The following is a 20,470-nucleotide window of genomic DNA, read 5'->3' on the forward strand; positions in this document are numbered from 1 at the left end:
GCCCACATGCCTCGAACATTTAGCTTCAAGAATGATATCTTCTACCTCAGTCAGCAATTTGAAACAGCTCACCTGTAGCTGATGAGTCTTCATACATTTAGGTGCATGTTGCAGAGATGTGGGTGCAGGACCCTTGCCTGTTGTTGAGACCGAATATCCTCCCGGGGAGGGAGTCTGATCGAAGGACAAACGCTCACTCCAAAGATCACTCAGTAATACACTTGCCTGGTCCAGTCTGGGGATGTTAGGATGGCTTGGGCTCGGGCTTTAATGACTTTCCTCAGAACTCGAGCAGAAGATGCTAATGAGAATGGGTACAGGAGACCTAGCATGGCGATGCAATGGAGACACCAGCACTCTACTCTCATGGGCGTTCCTTTAGCACACCAGGTGTGTAGTCCAGCCCTATCTCTCAGAGGAGTCTTATCCACTGGCATTCTGTAGGTCAATTCAAAATCGTTCATCGATATGCTGAGATGGCAGCAAATTGTACACATCATCGGTGTCTTACCAACATTTTATATCCCTGTACGATGTCGCTCAGAAAAAAAGGCCTCATGCCTCTGGTAGAGGGAGGATGGTCACACAATTACTGCACTGGTCATTTTATAGTGGTGTCAGCTTGGAGAAAAGACTTGATTCCTGTGAAGTCTGCTGCAGATGTCCCATTCATTGCAACACGGCTAGGTGCAGCTCCAAGGCTCTCTGTTGTCATGTCCCTTTCATTGCAACACAGCTAGGTGCAGCTCCCGCAGCGTCAAATCCCGTTGGAGCTGCCTTTTTCACCCCATAAAGCTTACCCATTCATACCCCACACCAGTGCTTTCAGGGTCTCCCACTCCGACCGCCTAGCAGCTGTAGAGCCCCAGTTCTAATCAAGATAGGAAGAGATCTGGGTCACTATCTCTTCCCTACACTCGGGTCAGCTAGTGCCCCCAGTGTAAGTCTCCACTGCTTGTATATTCTGTGCATTCCACCTCCCTCAAAGTCCACCTTTAGCAGCACATGATCAGATAAGAAGCGGACAAGTATCTTCCTCCAAGTACCACATGTATAAATCCTCCCATTGCTAGGACCCTGTCTAGTCTACTATGGGTGTGGTGTGTTGTGTTTAAGAATGACATGTGTATTCTCGCCCATTTGAGTTCAGCGCCCGCCACACGTCCCTGCTGTGCATCACCCTTGAAGGCTGGAGGTCCCACCTGGTTTAGTGGCATGTTTAGGGAGGGGTTATCCACCTCATACAATACAAAACTGAAATCTCCCATCCATGCCACCAGGATGGCAACACATTCCATCAACAAATCCTGAATCTTGTTGTAAAAGTTCTTTTCATTTATATTGGGAGCACAGAGATTAAGTACGTCACTGTCTTTACAGTCCAGTGTCCCCTGAAGAAAAATGTATCGGCCCTCAATATTAGCCTCAGAGTATATTAACTCTGGGTGGCACCCACACCAACACACACCTCGTGTAGGCCGAATACATGGCAGAGTCAAACTGACCTTGCCATTCTGCCTCCAGTTTCTCCTCCTCAAGCATAGTCAAATGGGTTTCCTGCTGGAATGCGATATAGATCTGATATAGATCTGGAGCCATCGAAGGTGCAATAGTACCCTACGGCATTTGACATAACTGCCCAGCCCCCTAACATTCCATGCCAGTGGGTTATATTTCAATCCCATTTCACAATGTGACTGTGTAACAACCCCGCCAGTCTCAGCACACCAGGACTGCTCCATCTCCACAGCACTGGTAGTGTTTACCATGATTGGCTGACAGTACACAGCGTCAGTAAATAAAACATACCAACTCCTCCATAATCCCCCACCCCCGCATCCGCCTCAGGTAAACACATGGTAACAGTATGACCCAGTGCCTGTCCCAAACCTCTCAAAACTCAGGCCACCTGGTAACACGGAGTCCAAGTAAACAGCTCTGATAACTATACGCAGGGAGAGCCTACTCCACACAAGCCTCAAGACCACTCTGTCAGCCGAGACCGCACATAAAGAGTCTCTGAAATTGACTGTCCCAATGTCCAGGATAGCTTGAAAAAAGAATAACATTAAATCAACAGAATCCAGTTAATCGTCATCATCAAGGACCAGGTCCCCGTCTCTGCATCCCCCCTAATGCACTGCAGTGTTCCATCGTTTAATAATAGAACTAAAAAGGACACAGACATAGTGCTCAATGACTAGTGTATTTCAGTATGTAGCAACCTCATCCCTGTTCCCCTCTCAGTGCCCTGCATATCATAGTAGCACAGTAGCATCCCTTCCATTTCACTGTTATCTCCTCCAGCCCTCCAGAGGTAGGGACAGTCTCAGATTCACAGCGGACCCTGAGTCTTCCTCTGCCAGCAAGGTGCCACCATTATGAACCAATTTCAATCTAAGAGCCAATTAGGCAGAAAAGCCATTCAAATGAAATAGTCAAAGTACAATATGAAAAACACGGGAAATCTTATTATGCAAAAATATTTCTTTTATATATTTTGATCATAAATTTATAGGTTACATATCAACATTTCACTTTCATTACAATGCTTTAATCTAAGATTGGACTTCTTTTCAGATGAACTATAGGAAGACTTTAGCATTTTCTTTTTCATTTGAAATCAACGTGAAATGTTGGCTGGTTTCGTCATCTGCATATTGTGCATAGCAGAAAATAAAAGATGAAAAACATTTGAAGATGTTGTGTCGTTCAATGCTTATACCCGTTTCTGTTCTCCATATGTTGCCTCTCATCCAAAGTAGTTTGTGATAATTGTTTGTGGTCTACTAGCAGCAGGCCATTTGAGGTGGGCAATATACTGTACCAATAATTGTGACCAGTCCTGGTAGTGTAGTCATCTAGGACCCAGCTGCTCGGTGCTACTAAAATTCATAGACAGCAAATTTGTGGTTATCAGAGCAAATGTGCCCTGCTTCCCTGGACGCCTTCAGGACTGCATCCCGGTCTTTATAGTTAAATATCCTTGCTATAATTGCCCTAGGTGGGGCCCCCGGGAGAAGCCAAACCGTCAAGGCCCTATGTACCCGCTCCACAGCAAACACTGGCGTCGGACCCTGTTGCTACAACAATGTTTGGATCTAGTCCTTAAATAATTTGTCCAGTGTGGAGCGTTCTTCTCCCTCTGTTAACCCCAGAAGTCTCGAATTATTGCACACTTGCTGTTTAAGTGTTTCCACTTATGACTACTGGTCTTCTACAGAATGTAAAGCTGCACTGACCTTATTCACGACTTTATGGAGGTCTGTACGGAGCAAGTTGATGTCTATGGAGACTGCATCAATTTTGCCCTCCAGAGCAGTTCTGGATCTAAAAGTTCTGGTGGGCTCATCTCCCTGCTGCCCCCCGTTCATTTGCAGTGCCGGTGCCATTCTGCCTGGTGGGCCTGGGTGTCCCAACCAGAGTGCACTGGGTGAGGATAGTCGCTCTATCCTTGCAGCAAATTGTCAGCTTTGTAATCAGAGCACCGCTCAGCTCCACGAGGATTCCAGGAATGACGAGCAATGCCACTAAAGCACGAACAGCACAGGTGGCCATCCCAGGGAGCAGAGTACATGTCAGGAGGGCCGCAGGTCCTTTCACTGTGGACAAGGGGGGGCAGGGGTGGATGGACGACCAAACTTAGGGCTCCAGTGTGCACCGCGTGCATGCTCCTCGCATCGGTTGGGCCTCAGGAAGCACCTCACCCACATATTAGAAGGCCAAAGTCGCAACGAATCCTCCATCAGTGCTCCACACTGATGCCGCAGAGCAACCAATCCGGCCTCCGCTGCAGTCTAGAAGGGCCCTGTAGAGAACTTTCAGGGCACACTGCCCAGAGCGCAAATCATTGCACCTCATTCCCGGGCCCGCGTCCTGGAGCATGTCGCCCTGAGCCTTCTCTCAGGGTATGGCTCAGCACCACCATGTAGTCCCACGAACCCTCCAACCGTGGTTCACACCTTGGGCTTTGCAAACCCTCACATCTTTTGGCCTTTCTTGGCCCAGGAAAGCAGGAGAACATGGGCCCGCCAGCGGTCACCCGCTTCCACGCGGCAGTCTTCAGGAGCACGGCCACCACACATGCTTCAGAGCTGCAATCAGGGTATTGGGGTTCCATAAGAGCAATGTTTGTGCCTTTATGGCAGGGGAAGGGTCACAGAGACCCCAGCTGCTCAGATGACTTCATTTTGGGCAGGATTAAGCAGGAAGGTAAATCAAGGCAGTAGAGCTCTTTAAGAAAACCTCCAATCAGCCATCTTGCCTGGCCATGCCCCCCCTTTGCAGGAGATTTAAAGTTAAGTGGGTGCCGCAGCGTTAGGTATGCTTAGTTGCCTGCCCACGAAAGTTCTTGTTCTGTACTTGGGAAGAGACTGGGGATTACGGTGGAACTTCCCTGCATCCACGAAGGGGACTGGGACCCAGCGAGTGTGTGAGGGGCTTTGTGTAATCATCGGGACTCCATCTCCCACGGGTCACTTCGAGGCCCACACCTGCAGCGGGGCTTGAGCGCCGCCCACTGCTAACACTATTTATTACGCTTCTCCCACCGCTGCGCGGGAGCGTCCTGGGAGAAGCCCGGGACAAGGGCGGGGCCGTCCTTGGCCGAGCGAGGCCGGGCTGGGCTCCCCCTCTTATTTGTGGGTCTGTGTTGTACTGTATGATTGCAGTAGTGACTATTACTTAATCTTAGCTTACTTGGTTGTTCCCCTATTTGTATTATAACTTCGGTTAATTAACATCATGTCATTAAGATCCGGGAAAGATAGAAATGTCGCTCTGTCACGGGCGGGGTGGTCACCTGTACGATGGATCAATTTCTCAAAAGAGCTACAGTAATATTGGAAAAGGAAATTGCTCTTACAGAGAAACGTCTGTCCATAGATCTTGTAACAGGGAAGCGTTCATCTCTAGGCCTAATTGGGTCAGTAGTCTCACCTGGTACACCAAGATTATTAGATCCTCTGGTTTCTCAGAATTCTAGTTCTACGCTGGTAGTCCCTGACAATGTTGAGGTTTATTCCATTTCAAACTCAACCATAATTAGTACGGACTCTGGTGATTCGATTTGTAGAGTAAATCCATCTTCTCCGCTACACAGTCCCCTCCCAATAACACAAAATCAGGGATTGATAGAAAGCAACAAGCCTGCAGTCTATACTTAACACAACAAAAGGAAAAGAGGGGGTGGTCCCCAGAAGGGCGGCTCGGCTAAAATCGCCAAGAATAATAGCTCCACTTTAACACCACTTCTCCCAGTTCAGCCTCCCAGCACGCCAAAGGCCCCACCAGACCCTATTCAATCATCTTCAAATTGCAGTGCAAACCAGGAGCTTCTAGGGAAAATTGAGGTTCTGGTTAAATCTCTGATGTTACCGTTATTGGAGAGAACGAGATTGATCAATTCTAAACTAGACCAGTTGGAGAAGCTAGTAGCTGCAAACTCCAGTACACTGGATATACTAATAAAGGGTATGGATAGTACAAAAGGTCCAGTAATCGCCTCTCAAGTCTCGGGGTCTGGTGGTGGCAAAAGTGTGGTCCAACCGGTCACTATTGACAAATCCAACATCCAGTCTGGTCATCCACGCGTGGAAAAACGTCCTGTAGGTAAAAACCTCTCTAGTACTCCTGGGGGTGGGGTCTCGAAAACAGGCGCGGTGTCAAAAACGCAGCCAGCTCCTTGTGTATTCATTGACTGGTAGCCAACCAAATGGGCACACCTCACTGGGAAAGGGGATTATTAAACCACGGCCCCCATGTGTAAATCTTCCACCAGAGTCCGCACGCTACACGATTATTTTGGTGGGCGTCCCTGGAATAGTGGTGGTAAAATCAGAATCACACTGGGAGCTAAAAAAATAAAGTCCTTTATTGGCTTAATAGTAATAGAACTCTTCCTCCCTCATGTAATACCGAGATATTAAGTGTTAGAAGGACTAGTTGGGTGGGATACAGTCCGAAGGATTTAGAGGGTGACTGTGTCATAGTGAATTTTAGAGATCCCTGGGTGGTGGACTTTATTCGTAGGGATCCAAGGTTCGGGAGAATTGGAGATATCCAATCTCTTGGCCTTGACTACTTCTATCCCAGCGCAGGTCGTGAGGTGCGCCACCCCCCGCATAACCCTCGTAGTGACAGACCATATAAGGTAGGCCACTTCGACAGGGTGGGGTATCCCCTTACCTAATCGAATCAGTTTGAGCCTTTCATAGGTCTGGAGGAAGTGGATTGACTTACGAGTTCATCTAGTGGTAACACTGCGTCCCAATTTTCTTGTAGGGATTATTTGGGGTCAGGTATACTGGATGCTGGTGTCACTGTTAATGTCAGCAACGCGGTCTTTTGTAATCCATCAGGGATGGAGACAATTCGTTGTGAAGCAAATGTCCCGGGTATTGATTGGGTGGGACGGCTGGCTGCAAAGGATGCGAGTTGGGTACACTCGAACTCCGATGCTGGTGAGCTTTCACTTAGCGAACCCCAGCCGCCCCGCCCCCCCCCCAGTCCAGGGTCTAACTTAAGGGTGGCCGTTCAACCTCAGTCATCTACCCTGGCCCCCCGCTCAAAATAGTATCATGGAACATCGCAGGGTTGAAAAGCAAAATTGATATAGATGAGTGGGGGGATTTTGTGGATGACCATGACATCCTCATCTTTCAAGAAACCTGGGCCCCTGACCCTATTTATCGACTGGGTTATCTTAACTTTTATAAACCTGCCATTAAGGGTCAAAAGGGTAGAGCATCAGGGGGTAAACTATATGGGTAAGGCAGTCAAGGTTCAAGGATAGCTTTATTCGGTGTTTGTACCAAAAACCATAAAAGCACATTAGTTATAAATACTCTAAATCCGTACATACATACATTAGACATTATTACTCTGGGCATCCTAATAAAAAGTATTTCAGAACTTTCATTGAGAATATTAAAAGGCAACTATTAAGACAATTAAAAAAGAAATTAAAAAAGGTGAGCAGAATAGACCTAGGTAGTTTGTAATGTACTATAAGGTGTAATAAGGTACAGTATGGTACAGCATACAAACAATTTATAAGCATTTAACCCTCGTCTCTCTGCATCTTACTGCGTACATAAAAGAAAACGACAACAGAGGGGACCTGGGTAGTTTGTATTGTGCTATGTGGTGTCGTAAAGTGCAGTGTAAAACAAACATACAGACAATATCCAAACATTTAGACCATCGTCCCTCTGCATCTTACTGCGTACTTTAAAAAAGCAACGGCTGCATATATAGTAGATTCATCTTGTAATAAGTAGAGTCTAATCAATGCTTGTTTATATTGCCTCAATCCCCAGGTCTTAAGAATGGGTAGTAGATAGCGCTTCCTGCCCCACTCGTAATATTTGCAAAACAAGATGCAATGTATGTTTGACTGGGTTGATATGTCATCACACGGACATTTGATTAAGGAGGCAGACCAGTCATTTGTAACAGGAAGAGATATCAGTCTAAAAAAACAGTCTGTTCTCATCCTTGTCAATAACATTCTATGATAGCAAGTAAATGTCAATTCCAGGTAAGGGTGTAAGCCTGTCCCATGGGAAATGAGACGGTGGGAGATGACCGTAGGTTTATTACCATCGGTAAACCACCGCCTTTCTTCTAATAACCTGAGACAGATTTCCTTTAGGACTTTCTTAGGTATTTGCGAACAAGTACTTGGTGTCATGAACAGATCTGGATGGCCAATAGAGTACAGCATTTATTTTACATACAATAACCAAGTGAACCTACTCGCAGCTGACTGATTCATGCAGTCTTGAATAACATCCCTGCTAAAAGCTGTCTCCTTAGAGGACCATATCTTGTGCCACAGCATGACTGGAGTTATCTTTATAATGTCTGTAATATGAACTCGGTCTAGTTCTTTGTGGCTTACGGTCGTGGAGATAGATCTTGGGACTGCAAGTAAAAACCTAAAAAAACCATTTTCTAGTGTTTGAATTTCTGTGCAGTCGGCCGTCCCCCATATGCCTGCACCATATGTTGCAGTTGAGACGCACTTCGCTGCATAGATCTTAAGCAGGGAATCGACTGGTTTCCCCCCCGGTCTCTTTGCGAATTGTTTTAGTGCGCCTATGGTGCGGGTGAGGGCCAGGCTGCGAGTAGTAATGGCTGTAGGCCATGTGCCCATGTTATTAAAAGGCAGTCACTTAGTTATAGGCCCATAGAAGTAACTGTGCATAACCCGGTCATCCTTTGGATAAAGCTAACCAGGTCAAACTACTTGGAGATTTTTATTGTTAATATTTATGCACGAGGCCTTCCAGGAGGGCGAAGCCTGGGGATTATTAACGAGTTCGATATTTTCGTTAACTCTATTGGAAGGGACGGATTTGTAGTTGTGGCAGGGGACTTCAACTGCACCTTTGAACCCTTATCATGTGAGGGAGAGGACATCTTTGCAGATGAAGACGTGCAATGGAATCTCCCTCAGCTCGAACTTAAACCAATTAAGAGGGGGACAGAGGCTGCTCTACACTGGTTGGGTATGTGCCTTGAGTGGGGGATGAGAGCTGTCAATGGCCGCTCACACTCTGATAAAATAGGCCAGGTAACATTTGACAACGGTAGTAGTATGATTTGAATTGACTACATCCTAATTAAAGTTGAGTACTGGTCACTTCTCGTGGACATGTCTATTACTGCTCGTCCCGAGAGTGATCATAATCCGCTAGTCCTTAGTTTAAATCTCGGGTATAGCCAGGGGAGCAATGTAGCCTCCGAGTGTGTCACTGCTAATGCCATTCTTACAAATGATAGGCGTAGGATCCGATGGAGCAGGGTAGTTGATGACCCCACAATTTTAGAAATGATGTCTCTTGAAGTCTCTTCCACCCTTCGTGCCCTTCAGGCACTGGTTGACCCTACAGACTACCTAGTGCAAATAAGCACACTACATGAACAGCTTTTTAGTGCTTTGAAAGCCTCATTCTCCAAAAGCTGCAAACCCGGGAAAATAAAGGTCCCAAAAACAGGGAATAAATGGTATAACAAATCTTGCCGGCAGGCACACAGCTCCTTGGTTAAAGCTTTAAAATCACGGGTTATCTGTGATATTAGGACTGCACGACTGGATTACAAAAAAGCCATAACGGTGGTAAAATAGAATGGGATGACCAATATTGGTTGGATTTGTTTGAGGCAAGTAGGTCCAGAAACCAGAACAAGTTTTGGCAGATTGTCAGATGGGGTCGTACCTCAGAATCGCAAGCCCCGGTGAACCATGTGTCAGCGGAAGCTTGGATCGATTACTTTGAACCCCAATTCAGGGGCCTCGAAATAGAAACTGCGAGTGTTCCCTTGATTACCCCATTTTTGTCGCAGAGGTCGTGCCTCCCCCTTGTGTTGGAGAATAAAGATGCAGAAATTGCATTGGGGTTGGTACAAGCCGGTTACGCACCAGGTATGGATTGTATTCCAGCAGATTTATTTAAATACGATCCTTTGAACTGGGTACCATATATTACATTACTGGCTAACGCCATTGGGACTGGGGCCCCCATCCCGGGTTCTTGGCGGGGGGCCGACATCTTACCAGTATTTAAAAAGGGGGATTGGTCGGCCCCTGGGAACTATCGCCTTATCAGCCTAATAGATACAATCCAGAAAATCATAGCTAGGATGGTATTGGCAAAGATCCAGGTTTGGATGGATCTTGAGAACATCCTATCTCCTATGCAGGCTGGTTTTAGATCCTGTGTCAGTACAATCGACCTGGTGTTTAGATTTATCTTAATATACTGGAAGGTGGTGACCTTGGGTGGAGGATCCGTCTATGCGGTGTTTGTAGACCTCAAGTCTGCTTTGACTTAGTTCCAAGAGATAAGCTATGGGCCGCCTTGGGAACCATGGGTATGCCGCGTGAACTGCTAGAAATAGTAATCCGTCTCCACGAGGATCATTTTGCACAAGTACGGTGGGGCAAGCAGGGGCAGGTTACCAAGAGATTCCCCGTCTCCCGTTGGGTTCGTCAAGGGTGTGTTTTAGCCGCCGACCCCGTTTGTGTTATTCATTAACAGGGTCGTGCAGTATTTTGCAGACACCCCTACAGACACCCCTGCTTTGGGTGGTACTAAGTTTCCACTCCTTATCTTTTCAGATGACACTCTTATCCTCTCCAAAACCCAGAAGGGGCTCCAAACTGCACTGAACAGGTTTGAGGAATTCTGCACTCATAATGACCTCCAGGTTAATGTTGATAAAACTAAATTTATGGTGCTAACTAAAAACAGGCTACTAAAGGGCAAGGTTAGTATGAACGGTCATGGGCTGGAACAGGTGGAAACTATGACCTATTTAGAGGTCACCTTGGAAAATAGGCTCAGCTGGAAACCACAGGTTGATGTACTTTCTTTAAAGTTTGCCCAATTGACTGGGTGTCTAACTAAGGCTCAGAGATCTTCACTCACAAAAAGGATTGGTCCTGCTCTAAAAGTATACAACGCCAAAATAAGTTCAGCTATCTTGTACGGTGCAGACTTATGGGGCTTCGCGGACCTTTCCTCGTTGGTCTGAACACAAAATAAATTATTTCGCAATTTGGTGGGCCTCACCCAATCTAGTCCCATGAAACCATTGCTAATCGACAAGGGGTTGTAATTCCATCGACGAAATTGCCCGGTTTAGGACCGTAGCTTTATGGAGAAGGATACGGTCAACTCCGGAATTGGCATCCTTTGCCAATGAAATAGCAGAACTTAGTACGATGGTGGGATCAGGTAATCTCCCCTGGTTCAGAAATGTAAGAATTATCCTGGAAAGTATGGGCCTTAGTCAGTTGTGGGTGGCCCCTGGAAATAATGTTTTTCCATCTAAAAATGAACTTAAAGCCCTTTACTGGGCAACTATAAGACACCAACTTGTTATCCAGTCAGACTCGACATCTCTGACCGGTAGATTCCTGTCACATAAACTAGACTCCTCGCTGGAGGATTATTGGGATGTTATTATCAAGGGTAGCGACAGGAAGCTATATCACCAATTTAGGATTGGTTCGCTACCAGTGAGATCCTTCACAATCAAATGGCGTGGTCAGTGCAAAGAGTTCTGCCCCTGGTGTAGGGATCAAAGAGAATCGGTAGGCCATGTCTTTTTTGCTTGCCCTGCTTATCAAGCCCCCCCGGAAAAAATGGCTAATACCAATTTGTAACAACCTGAAAACACGGGTGGCGCAGGAGGCTTTATGGTTGTTGAGGTCCAATACATCAGAATCGGTGGTTATAGCCGTAGCTAAATTTTTGGGGTAGACATGGATTATTAGAGCTAGGCACCTTTCTGATAGTTGATTAAATCTTCTGTTTTAAATGTAATATATTCTAGTACGTCTTTTGTAAATTTAATAAGGTTTTATCAAAGGTATCTTATTTATTATGTATGTCTTGTCCGAGTCACAATGTATTGATAGATTGTGTTTAGATCCTAATTTCTGCTTTTTTAAGGTTTTATGAACTAGCCTTTGTGGCTTTTTATATGTACGGTACATGTTGTAATTGGTTCGGGCAGAATGTATAAAAATGTATTTTATGATGCAATATTTTGAAATAAAGACGTATGAACTGAAACTAGGTTCTCAAGTTCAATGAGTCTGTTGTACATCTAATATAACCCTTCACAAGAGTCAGTAAGTTTGAAAGACATGGCAACTTTTTGTTAATTATGCCACTGGCGTGTGCAAATATGCCATCCAACACGGTTTGGTTTATTGCCACTCATGGGAAAACCTCAGGAGACAGTCTGGAGAGTCCAAGACAAAATTTAGTTACCTAAGAGAGGGTAATTAATATCAACTGCTGCCCACTCCCAAGTCTGAGTGACTTCAAGATGCATTTTATTCATTCTACACAAAACAATGTAATTCAAGTACATTCCACACAATATCTAGCATCAATCACCTAGTTGGAACGTAAAGATAATCATAGCAGATGGCAGAAAATAAGAAACCGAGTATTTGCAACTCTCATCCCTACTACTGGGGAAGCACGGATGAAAAGACAGGAAATTTGGTAAAAAATTAACTGCTCAATGGTGCGGCGACTATGGCTCACTTCTCCTTAGAATTCATAGCTACATTCCAAAAGTCTCACATATCAGTTCACCTAATAGTTCTGAGCCCCTGAGAATATAGTAAAAAATGGTCCAGTTGAGAGTCAAAGCATACCAAAGGAGAGAGATAATATGTATCACATTTTACTGGACTAACGTTCAATTACGAGTTTAAGCCACACCAGCATGCAAGCTAGCAGTGTCCGGTTTGTTGCAATCATATCTAGAGTTAATAGATAACTTAAACCTAGGCCAATGGTTAATATTATATTAGTTTTATCAATACTCCCTTGATTTAATTTGGACCGGATTCCAGAACCCTTTCAGCCGGATACATTCTGCCCATGCAAAGCACACACTTGAGCCACAGTTCGAGCATTGATCCACTTCCAAATTTCTGAGCATATATGAGCATGTGCTTCTTGGTGACATCATGGACAGACTTCAAAACGTTGGATCATGATTTTATTCACTCCTCATTAAGACTCCTTTGAAACTATGGGTGTATTGGACATTGTGCTGACCATTACGTCCTCATGGGCAAGTTGAGCTGCAAACACTCCCATGAAAGTGGCTATAAGAACACACTCATTCCTTATACAACCAACTGACTAGCATTTATGTTCGACTATGGTACAACATTTTGGAATTATAAGGAAACAGCGAACATACCTCTCGTTCCAGGTAAGATTTAAGGGATTCGGTTTCATTTAACAGGGTAACACTGCATTTGCCTCTAAAGATAAAATGAATACTTTTCAAAAAACAGAAAAAAATAATAGAAAACAGAATAGAATACAATTATCGCATCAACAATATGTAGAATAATTACAATCTGAAATTGAGGATTCATGCTCATAATTCAAGCACTGACTGATTTTAACATCAAGTTGAGCAATAGTACTACTTTCAGGTCAAAACATTTACATAAATTAGCATTCAAAAAAAGATACACTGTCAATTCCATGTGCAAACCACCAGGCAGTAAAATACAAGTGACTAATAGAAAGTAGAACTTGGAAATCTTTATATGGATTATGTTACTTACCCTGAAAGCATCTGTTTGTGGCATGTAGTGCTGTAAATTCACATGCTCTGCATACTCCTGCCGTCTAGTGTTGGGTTCGGAGGTGTGCAAGTGTTTTTCTTTGAATAAGTCTTTCGAGTCACGAGACAGAATGATGACTCCTCTTGGTGATACTGGGCATGGCCATGGCCTGGATTGTTTTCCTGCAGGCAGTTGAGATAGAAGTGTAAAGAGTGTGTGAGATGATGGATGTACATGCAAAATGTCAGTGTATCCCATAAGTATGTAATGTAACAACAACAGCCATTGGTGTCCGGGGAGGAAGGAGTGCACATGTAAATCTACAGCACTACATGCCACGAACAGATGCTTATGCAGTAAGTAACAATCTGTTTGATGGCATGTGTGGCTGTAGATACACATGCTCTGTATAGACTGTAAAGCAGTCCCTGCTTGGAAGCAGTGGCTAGCCTGTGGGAGTCCCAGTAGTTTGAAAAAGTGTACGTAGCATTGCCTGACTTACATAGGCTTGTTGGCGTGCTAAACATCCACACAGTAGTGTTTGGTTAATGAGTGTGGGCTAAACCATTTAGCTGCCTTACAAAGGTGAGCTATGGGAATATTTCAAAAAAAGGCCATAGTAGCTCCCTCTTTTAAGAGTGGAAAGTGCTCTGGGAGTAATGGGTAAAGGTCTTTTGGCCTTAATGTAACAAGCTTTAATACATTTGACTATCCATCTGGCTATGCCTGATTTGAGGTGGAGAAAAGGCTACAAAAAGAGTGGTTTGGTTTTCCTGAATGTTTTAGTTCTATTTATGTAGAACATGAGTGCTCTTTTTACATCGAAGGTCACAGAATCAGGGTTAGGGGGGAAAACTGGGAGCTCAATGGATTGATGGAGGTAAAACAGATTACTTTAGGAAGCAATTTAGGATTAGTACGGAGAACCAGCTTGTCTCTATGTATTTGGAAGAATGGCTACTCTGAGGGTCAAGCCTGGAGCTCACTAACACGCCCGAGTGAGGTAATGGCAAATAAGAATGACACTTTCCATGAAAGAAACTGAAGAAGGCAGAAGTGAAGAGGCTCAAAAGGAGGACCGGGAGTCTGGTGAGAACTATATTAAGATTCAAAGAGGGTGCTTGAGCAACCAGAGGAGGTATTAGACCTTCCATGAATGCCATAATGACGGATATTGAACAGTGAGAGATGCTGCTTATTTTGGAAATAGGCAGCCACTGCAGCGAGGTGTAAGCTAGCGGAAGTGTAGGCTAAATTAGACTCTTTCAAATGAAGTAGGTAGCAAATAATATCTAACAACATGGTTTTGATGGGATCAATTTGTTTAGTTTGGCAATAGCAAACAAAACGTTTTCATTTTGCAACATTACATGCTCTGTGTGTTTGTGTGCTTGCTTAAGAATGTTCAAACATTCTTGTGGTAAATTAAGATAGCCAAACTATTTGACCTCAGGAGCCAAACTGCTAAATTGAAAGTTTTGGGGCCCGAGTGTCTGATCTGTCCTTGACTCGGAGTGAGAAGGTCCAACCTGTTAGGGAACTTCTCTTGTGGAACTACTGAGATAACGAGCAGTGTGGTGAGCCAGGGCTGGCACGCCCAGGTGGAAGTAACTAGGATCATGGTGAGAGATGTTTGCCCAAGTCTCCGAACCACAAACCGAATGAGAGGGGGAGGTGGGAAAGCGTAGGCAAATATCCCTGACCAACCCATCAGTTGTGCGTTGCCCTTCGATAGTGGACGTGGGTATCTGGAGGCAATGTTTGGGCATTTTGTGTTTTCGGCTGTGGCATAAAGGTCTATTTGAGGAAATCCCCACTTTCGAAAGAAGGAAAAGGAAGTCTGTTGGGTGGAGTTCCCACTTGTGGGTCTGTTGCTGCATCCTGCTGTGCTGGTCTATAAAATTATTGTCGGTTACTGGCAGATATTCTTCCAAGAGATGAATGTGGAGGTGAAGAGTCCAGATCCATATGGTCTGAGACAGTTATGAAGACCAGGTCCTCAACTCTTTTTGTAAATAACATATGGCTGTCTTTCTGTCCGTGAAGACTAGGAAGGAAAGCCTTCAGTGCCAGGAAGACTGCTTGAACCTCCAGTTAGTTGATGTGTAGGGATTGATGTTTGGCATCCCACAGACCTTGTATTGTGAAGTCTTGTAGATGGGCACCCCAACCCATCTCCAATGTGTTTGTAGTGAAAGTGAGTTAAGGAACAGGATCCAGAAAAGCCCGGAAAAGTCCACCCCAGTAGCAAGCTGTTGGTGTTCCACCACTGCAGAGAACGGAGAGTGGGGCTGTTTATCAACACTAGATCTTGAAGGTGACCCTGTGATTGAGACCACTGGTGAGCTAGACATTGCTGCAGGGGGCACATGTGAAATCTCACATATGGAAAAAGGTTATGCAAGAGGCCATCATTCTTAACAGACCACAATGGTCCGAACTGAGAGTTTTGTCTGGTTGAAACTGTGGTAGAGTTAACTGAAAGTACTGAACTCCAGCAGTGTGAGAAAGTGCCTCTTTTGACATTAGCCCCCCACTTTATCCCTGGAAATTGATGTGCTTTTGATTGGAGTGCACAGGGTCCCTGCCAACCAGGTCTCCTGTGCCAGTGCTTCTTCCCTAAAACTATTCCACAATTGGACCTTTAGGCCCCCTGTAAGACCCTAATAAATGGTACCAAGGGCTTTTGGGGCTGAAGAGGGTCCCCTAAGGACCCCTCGACTAGGCCACGGCAGCATGCATGGCCTGGTGCAGACAAAACAAAGTCAACATGGAACACGGACTGTGTGCAATTCTTTAGCACGGCCTAAGGTATACGTAAGTCACCCCTCTAGAAGGCCTTACAGTCCTAAGGCAGGGTGCACTATACCATAGGTATGGGCATATCTGCCTGAGCAGATATGTCCCTGCAATATTTAAGCAGATTGTTAGATATTGTAAAAGCAAGGGAAGCCATAGAGAGTACATGGCCCTCGAAACTCGACAACTCAAGTCCCCCAGCACCATGATGGCTTTTCTGAAACCAGGAGTGGTTGGTACCAAACTAATACTCCGACTGTGGGATTTATTGAACCACGTGCTCAGAGGGCACCTCAGATGTGCCCCCTGAAAACCTACCAACCCTGGTGTGGTCACAGACTGTCTTTAGGCAACCTGCCACCACCATGTTTCTGGAACCCTGAGTCGAAAGCCTCTGCTCTCTGGAACCAGAGACAAAGCACACCCTGGGCGAGGGGTCTACCTCCTCCCCCAGGATGGGCACAGAGCTCGAGAGGGAAGTTTAAAAGACCTGCCGCCTTTGTAATGCGAGCCCGACCTCTGATGCTAGCAGCAGTCGGCAACCCCGGTTTACACCCCCAGTTTGGGTGGGAAAACCGATGGGAAACCTAGGAAGAATAGGAGGTGTGCCTACCTATGCCAACTTCACCCCTAAGGTGGGGGAGGCAAGGTGAAGCATACCTTTCAGTCCCCGCCATCTTGACAATTGGAAGACCCATCCAATCAGGGCTATGAATATGCCCCCTCCCACAGGAGGGTGGCATAATTGAGTGTGTAGACACCCCAGGTAAGGTGCCCACTGGCCCTACTTGCGGCTCCCCTAAAACGCCCCTAAAGTTAGCATTTGGTGGCCCCTCAAATCTGGAAACTAGTTTCTGCCGACCTAAGAGGGAGGACGAACAAGACACAGTGCAGGTAAGCCTGAAGACACCTACTGACTTAGCCCCTGCCCTACCTAGCCTCGGAACTACCGGCCTGTCTCCAACTTCAAAGACCCTGGAAAATAAGAGGACACCGGTCCTGCAGCCAGCGACTTCCAGAACCAGAGAAAGACTGCCTGACATTTGATAATGACCAGAACTCCAGAGGACAGCGGATCTGTCCCCAAGAAATCTACACAAAGGACTCTGGTGCCCTCCAGAACCATGAGTCCCGCCCACTTTTCACCCAACGCCTCCGGCCCATGTTCCAGTGGCCCACTGATACAGAACAGGTTCCTTAGCTATCCTGACCTTAAGTCCGGCGTTGGCTGACCCTCTCCTGGAGGCCATAATGACGCCGGCAGACTGAGTCCAGAGGTTCCACCCGATCGCGACCGGCTCTGGTGAGAAAAACCCGATGTCCAAGGACACCCCTGCACCCGGAGCCCCTGGGCCTTGGTGAGCTGAACCGATGGTCTCACTATGACAAAGCATCTCAACTTACCTCTGCTGTCGCTAGATTCTTCCGTGCAGCCTCCAGTTCGATGCCTGCGGCCTGTTTGTCCAACAGAGTTTCTCCACTGGAAAGAATTGGGCGCCAAATGCTGTATTTGCACTCTGCACCCGGTGCTGTCTTGTACCCCCCGTGCTTGCCCTAAATCCCGAAGCCTGTTCTCTGTAACTGATCTACTTACCTGTAAGCAGCGTGGCTTCAAGCACCCACAGACTCCATTGAAACGCATTGGGCGTATCTTTGACTTTAACCTCTGCACCCAGCCGCACATGTACCGCTGGAGGTGCAGACTTTGTGCTTACCTGAACCTTTCCCTCTGCTGACATTAAACCCTGAAGAATGGAACTATAAATTGGGTACTTACACATGAAACCACATTGTTGTTTTCTTCCATTGGTTAACATTGAACTAGTTGAAAATCACATTGTCTACTTTTAAATGACTAAAGTATTTTTTCTGAAAAACATACTTGCCTTTTTGCGAAGATCTTGGTCTTAAAATAAAGCTAGAACAAAGCTTATTTTAATAAAATTGGGGTGGATCACGTGACCCGTATTGGTCAATGTGTACGCAATAACAGTCTGGTACCCCTCTCTGCTAGGCCGTAGGCTGCTTGCACACAATACCACAAATAGAGCACTTTGGGTTTGCATTGATCCCTGTACACTTCTGGGTGAAATCTCTGGACTCTATGCAAGGTATAACCACTAAGTGGTATACCATATACAGAGCCATCTTCCTACAAGCGGGATTGTGATCAACTAGTCCTACCTGTGTATTGAAAATTGCTCCCAAGTAAAGTTGAATTTGGAGAGGTTGAAGGTGAGACTGAGACATTTATTGTAAACCCTAGTCTGAAGTCGATCCACTGTCAATTGAGTGTACTGTCGACACTGTAGGTGGGGACTACCTTTGATGATCCAATCGTCCATGTATGGGAATATGTCTATTTTAGATAGGATGTATTTGCTGCGGGGTCTGAGATCTAAGATATGTCTTAGTGACCCATTTTTTTTGGTGAATGAGAAAAGTGTAAAATAATATACCCCTGATCCCTTCTGTTAAGTGGGACAGTTTCTAAAGTCCATTTGAGAAGAAGGGCTTTGACTTCTTGTTTGAGAAGTGTTAGATGATCCTGCGACAACCTGTGAGTGAGAGGTGCGATGTTGAGTGGTGTGGTAATGACCTACAGATAACAGCCATGTTGGATAATGGCTAGTACCCATTGATATGTGGTGATTGATTCCGAGACTGGGTGGAAAGGTTGCAGTGTGACTCCGACAGGTGTGGAGTGGTCAGGGGTGACCCCTGTAGCCTGTGCAATGAAAGGACACCCAAGGAGCGGCTGTCTGTAATGCTCCCATGGGTAGTCACTGCTCTGCAGTGGGTGTAGCTCCGCATGCTGAGGCCCCCGCCCCTTCCGTTGTTGTTTCCACCTCTGAAGGAAACTCTAAAATAGCTGTTACTGTAGGCAGACTGGCCTTGTTTTTGTTGGGAAGTGGAGGCGCCTGTGGTGGTGGATTTAGATGCACCGCTGTAGCCTGTGCAACGAAAGGACAGCTTAGGAGTTGTGGTCTGTAATGCTCCTATGGCCTTAGCTGTGTCTATATCCTTTTTAATTGTGTCACGGGTAGTGTCTAAAGCATAGCGTGTTTTGATGCAAAGGACAATCCAGAAGATGTATGCCCATGTTAGGACTACCTGTCCAGCCAAGCCAGTAAATAGTCATGCTCACTATTCACCAGAGTCCTGTCGACATAGAAATTGGATCTTGTTTGGGTGAAACTGCTTCTCCTCCTTAAAGAGGTAAGAAGGAATGAAGACCCACGGTAACCAAATTGGCCTCTTGAAATAAAGAAACATCTACTGGCCGAAAAGCTGCACCAGTACATATGATGAACTTATTTTGAAAGACTACAGTATTTGTAATGTTAACAAACAGCACCTGACGTTCACTAGAGGATAGAAATGCATTTGGGTAACATTTTTGTGAAGACTACTGTATCCCTAGGCCCTCAGGATGGATGCACTCTCAGAAACCTGAGCACATGGGAGTAGGTCATATGATAATCTGTCTGTTGACCGCTGTTGTCAACAATAGCTTTTAAAATGCAGCCATAAGAGCCCAGTGAGGCATCGCTGAAAGGGAATGCCTGCTCCAAGGCAGTCGTAAAGGGTTGTAAAGTTCTGATGAAAAAATTGGACATGACCTCCGCAAACATGTAAAGACAATTCCAAAACCTCTAGTGACTTCTTTATTGCAGAGGATAAGTTGAACTCCTCAGAGGGAGGTCCAAATGGTTCATTTCAGGACAGGTATCAATGATGCTAGCATTCTGAGGGGACAGTTAAATAAGCAGGCCAATTGTTAGCAGCACTGGATTAGAAGACCCAAACTGCGTCGCTGGCTTGGATAGGAGTGTAAAGTGTAGATTGACACTCACTCGCCGCTTTTGGAAGCGCATTTTCACACTTTATAGCTTGCTTCATTTTACCAGACAGCACATTGACTTTTTATCACTAACTTGCATCAGCAGCCTGAAGTCCCTGTTCAGTCACGGCTTGTGCCGATTGAGCGGAGGGATGTGGGGCTCCAAATCAAACTATCCGGCCTTTCAACCGGAACTGCAGTCAGCGTTCTAGTCTCATGCGGACAGCTCCCAGACCGACTTAAGGTGGGGCAGAGCGCGAAAGCGTGCAGCGGTGCACCAAAGGCAAGCTCGTCTGCAGACGTCCACGCCTGTCCGCCGCCAGTCACCAGGACCTCTCTATCTCTGTTCCCTTCTACACCTGTGGCCCATCATGGCTAAACTATGTTACTCTGGGCAAGAGCTTAAAAACTTAAATTAACCTCATCCCAAACAAACTGTTGAATTAAGGGAAATAGCCAATACTGGGGCACATGAAAACCACTGCTTAAAGAATCCAGCACCACTGGGTATATCGAAATTAAAATGTGACGCGGTTAAAGCCATAACCCCCAAATTGTTAAAGGCAATCTATCTGAATGCCCGCTCAATCCCCAAGCATGCAGTGGAGCTATGGAACCTTTTGGTCATGGAAACACCAGATATCGGTTTCATAACAGAAGGAAAATGCTACTTACCAGTATGCATCTGTTCTTAGCATGTAGAGCTGCAG

At 45.7% G+C, this 20,470-nt stretch overlaps 1 protein-coding gene across 6 annotated transcripts in view; it reads right to left on the reverse strand.

The window, feature by feature from the left end:
- MTA1 (metastasis associated 1) overlaps nt 1-20,470 on the reverse strand; it is a 761,697-nt gene that overhangs the window by 515,181 nt on the left and 226,046 nt on the right. For all 6 annotated transcript variants that reach the window (XM_078659566.1, XM_078659564.1, XM_078659562.1 and 3 more), the window contains exon 5: nt 12,742-12,805. In XM_078659566.1, the coding sequence (XP_078515692.1) occupies nt 12,742-12,805 (64 nt within the window). The remainder of the gene's footprint in view (nt 1-12,741; nt 12,806-20,470) is intronic.

This window comes from Lissotriton helveticus, chromosome 9, assembly GCF_964261635.1.
Source record: "Lissotriton helveticus chromosome 9, aLisHel1.1, whole genome shotgun sequence".
Lineage (NCBI taxonomy): Eukaryota > Metazoa > Chordata > Amphibia > Caudata > Salamandridae > Lissotriton > Lissotriton helveticus.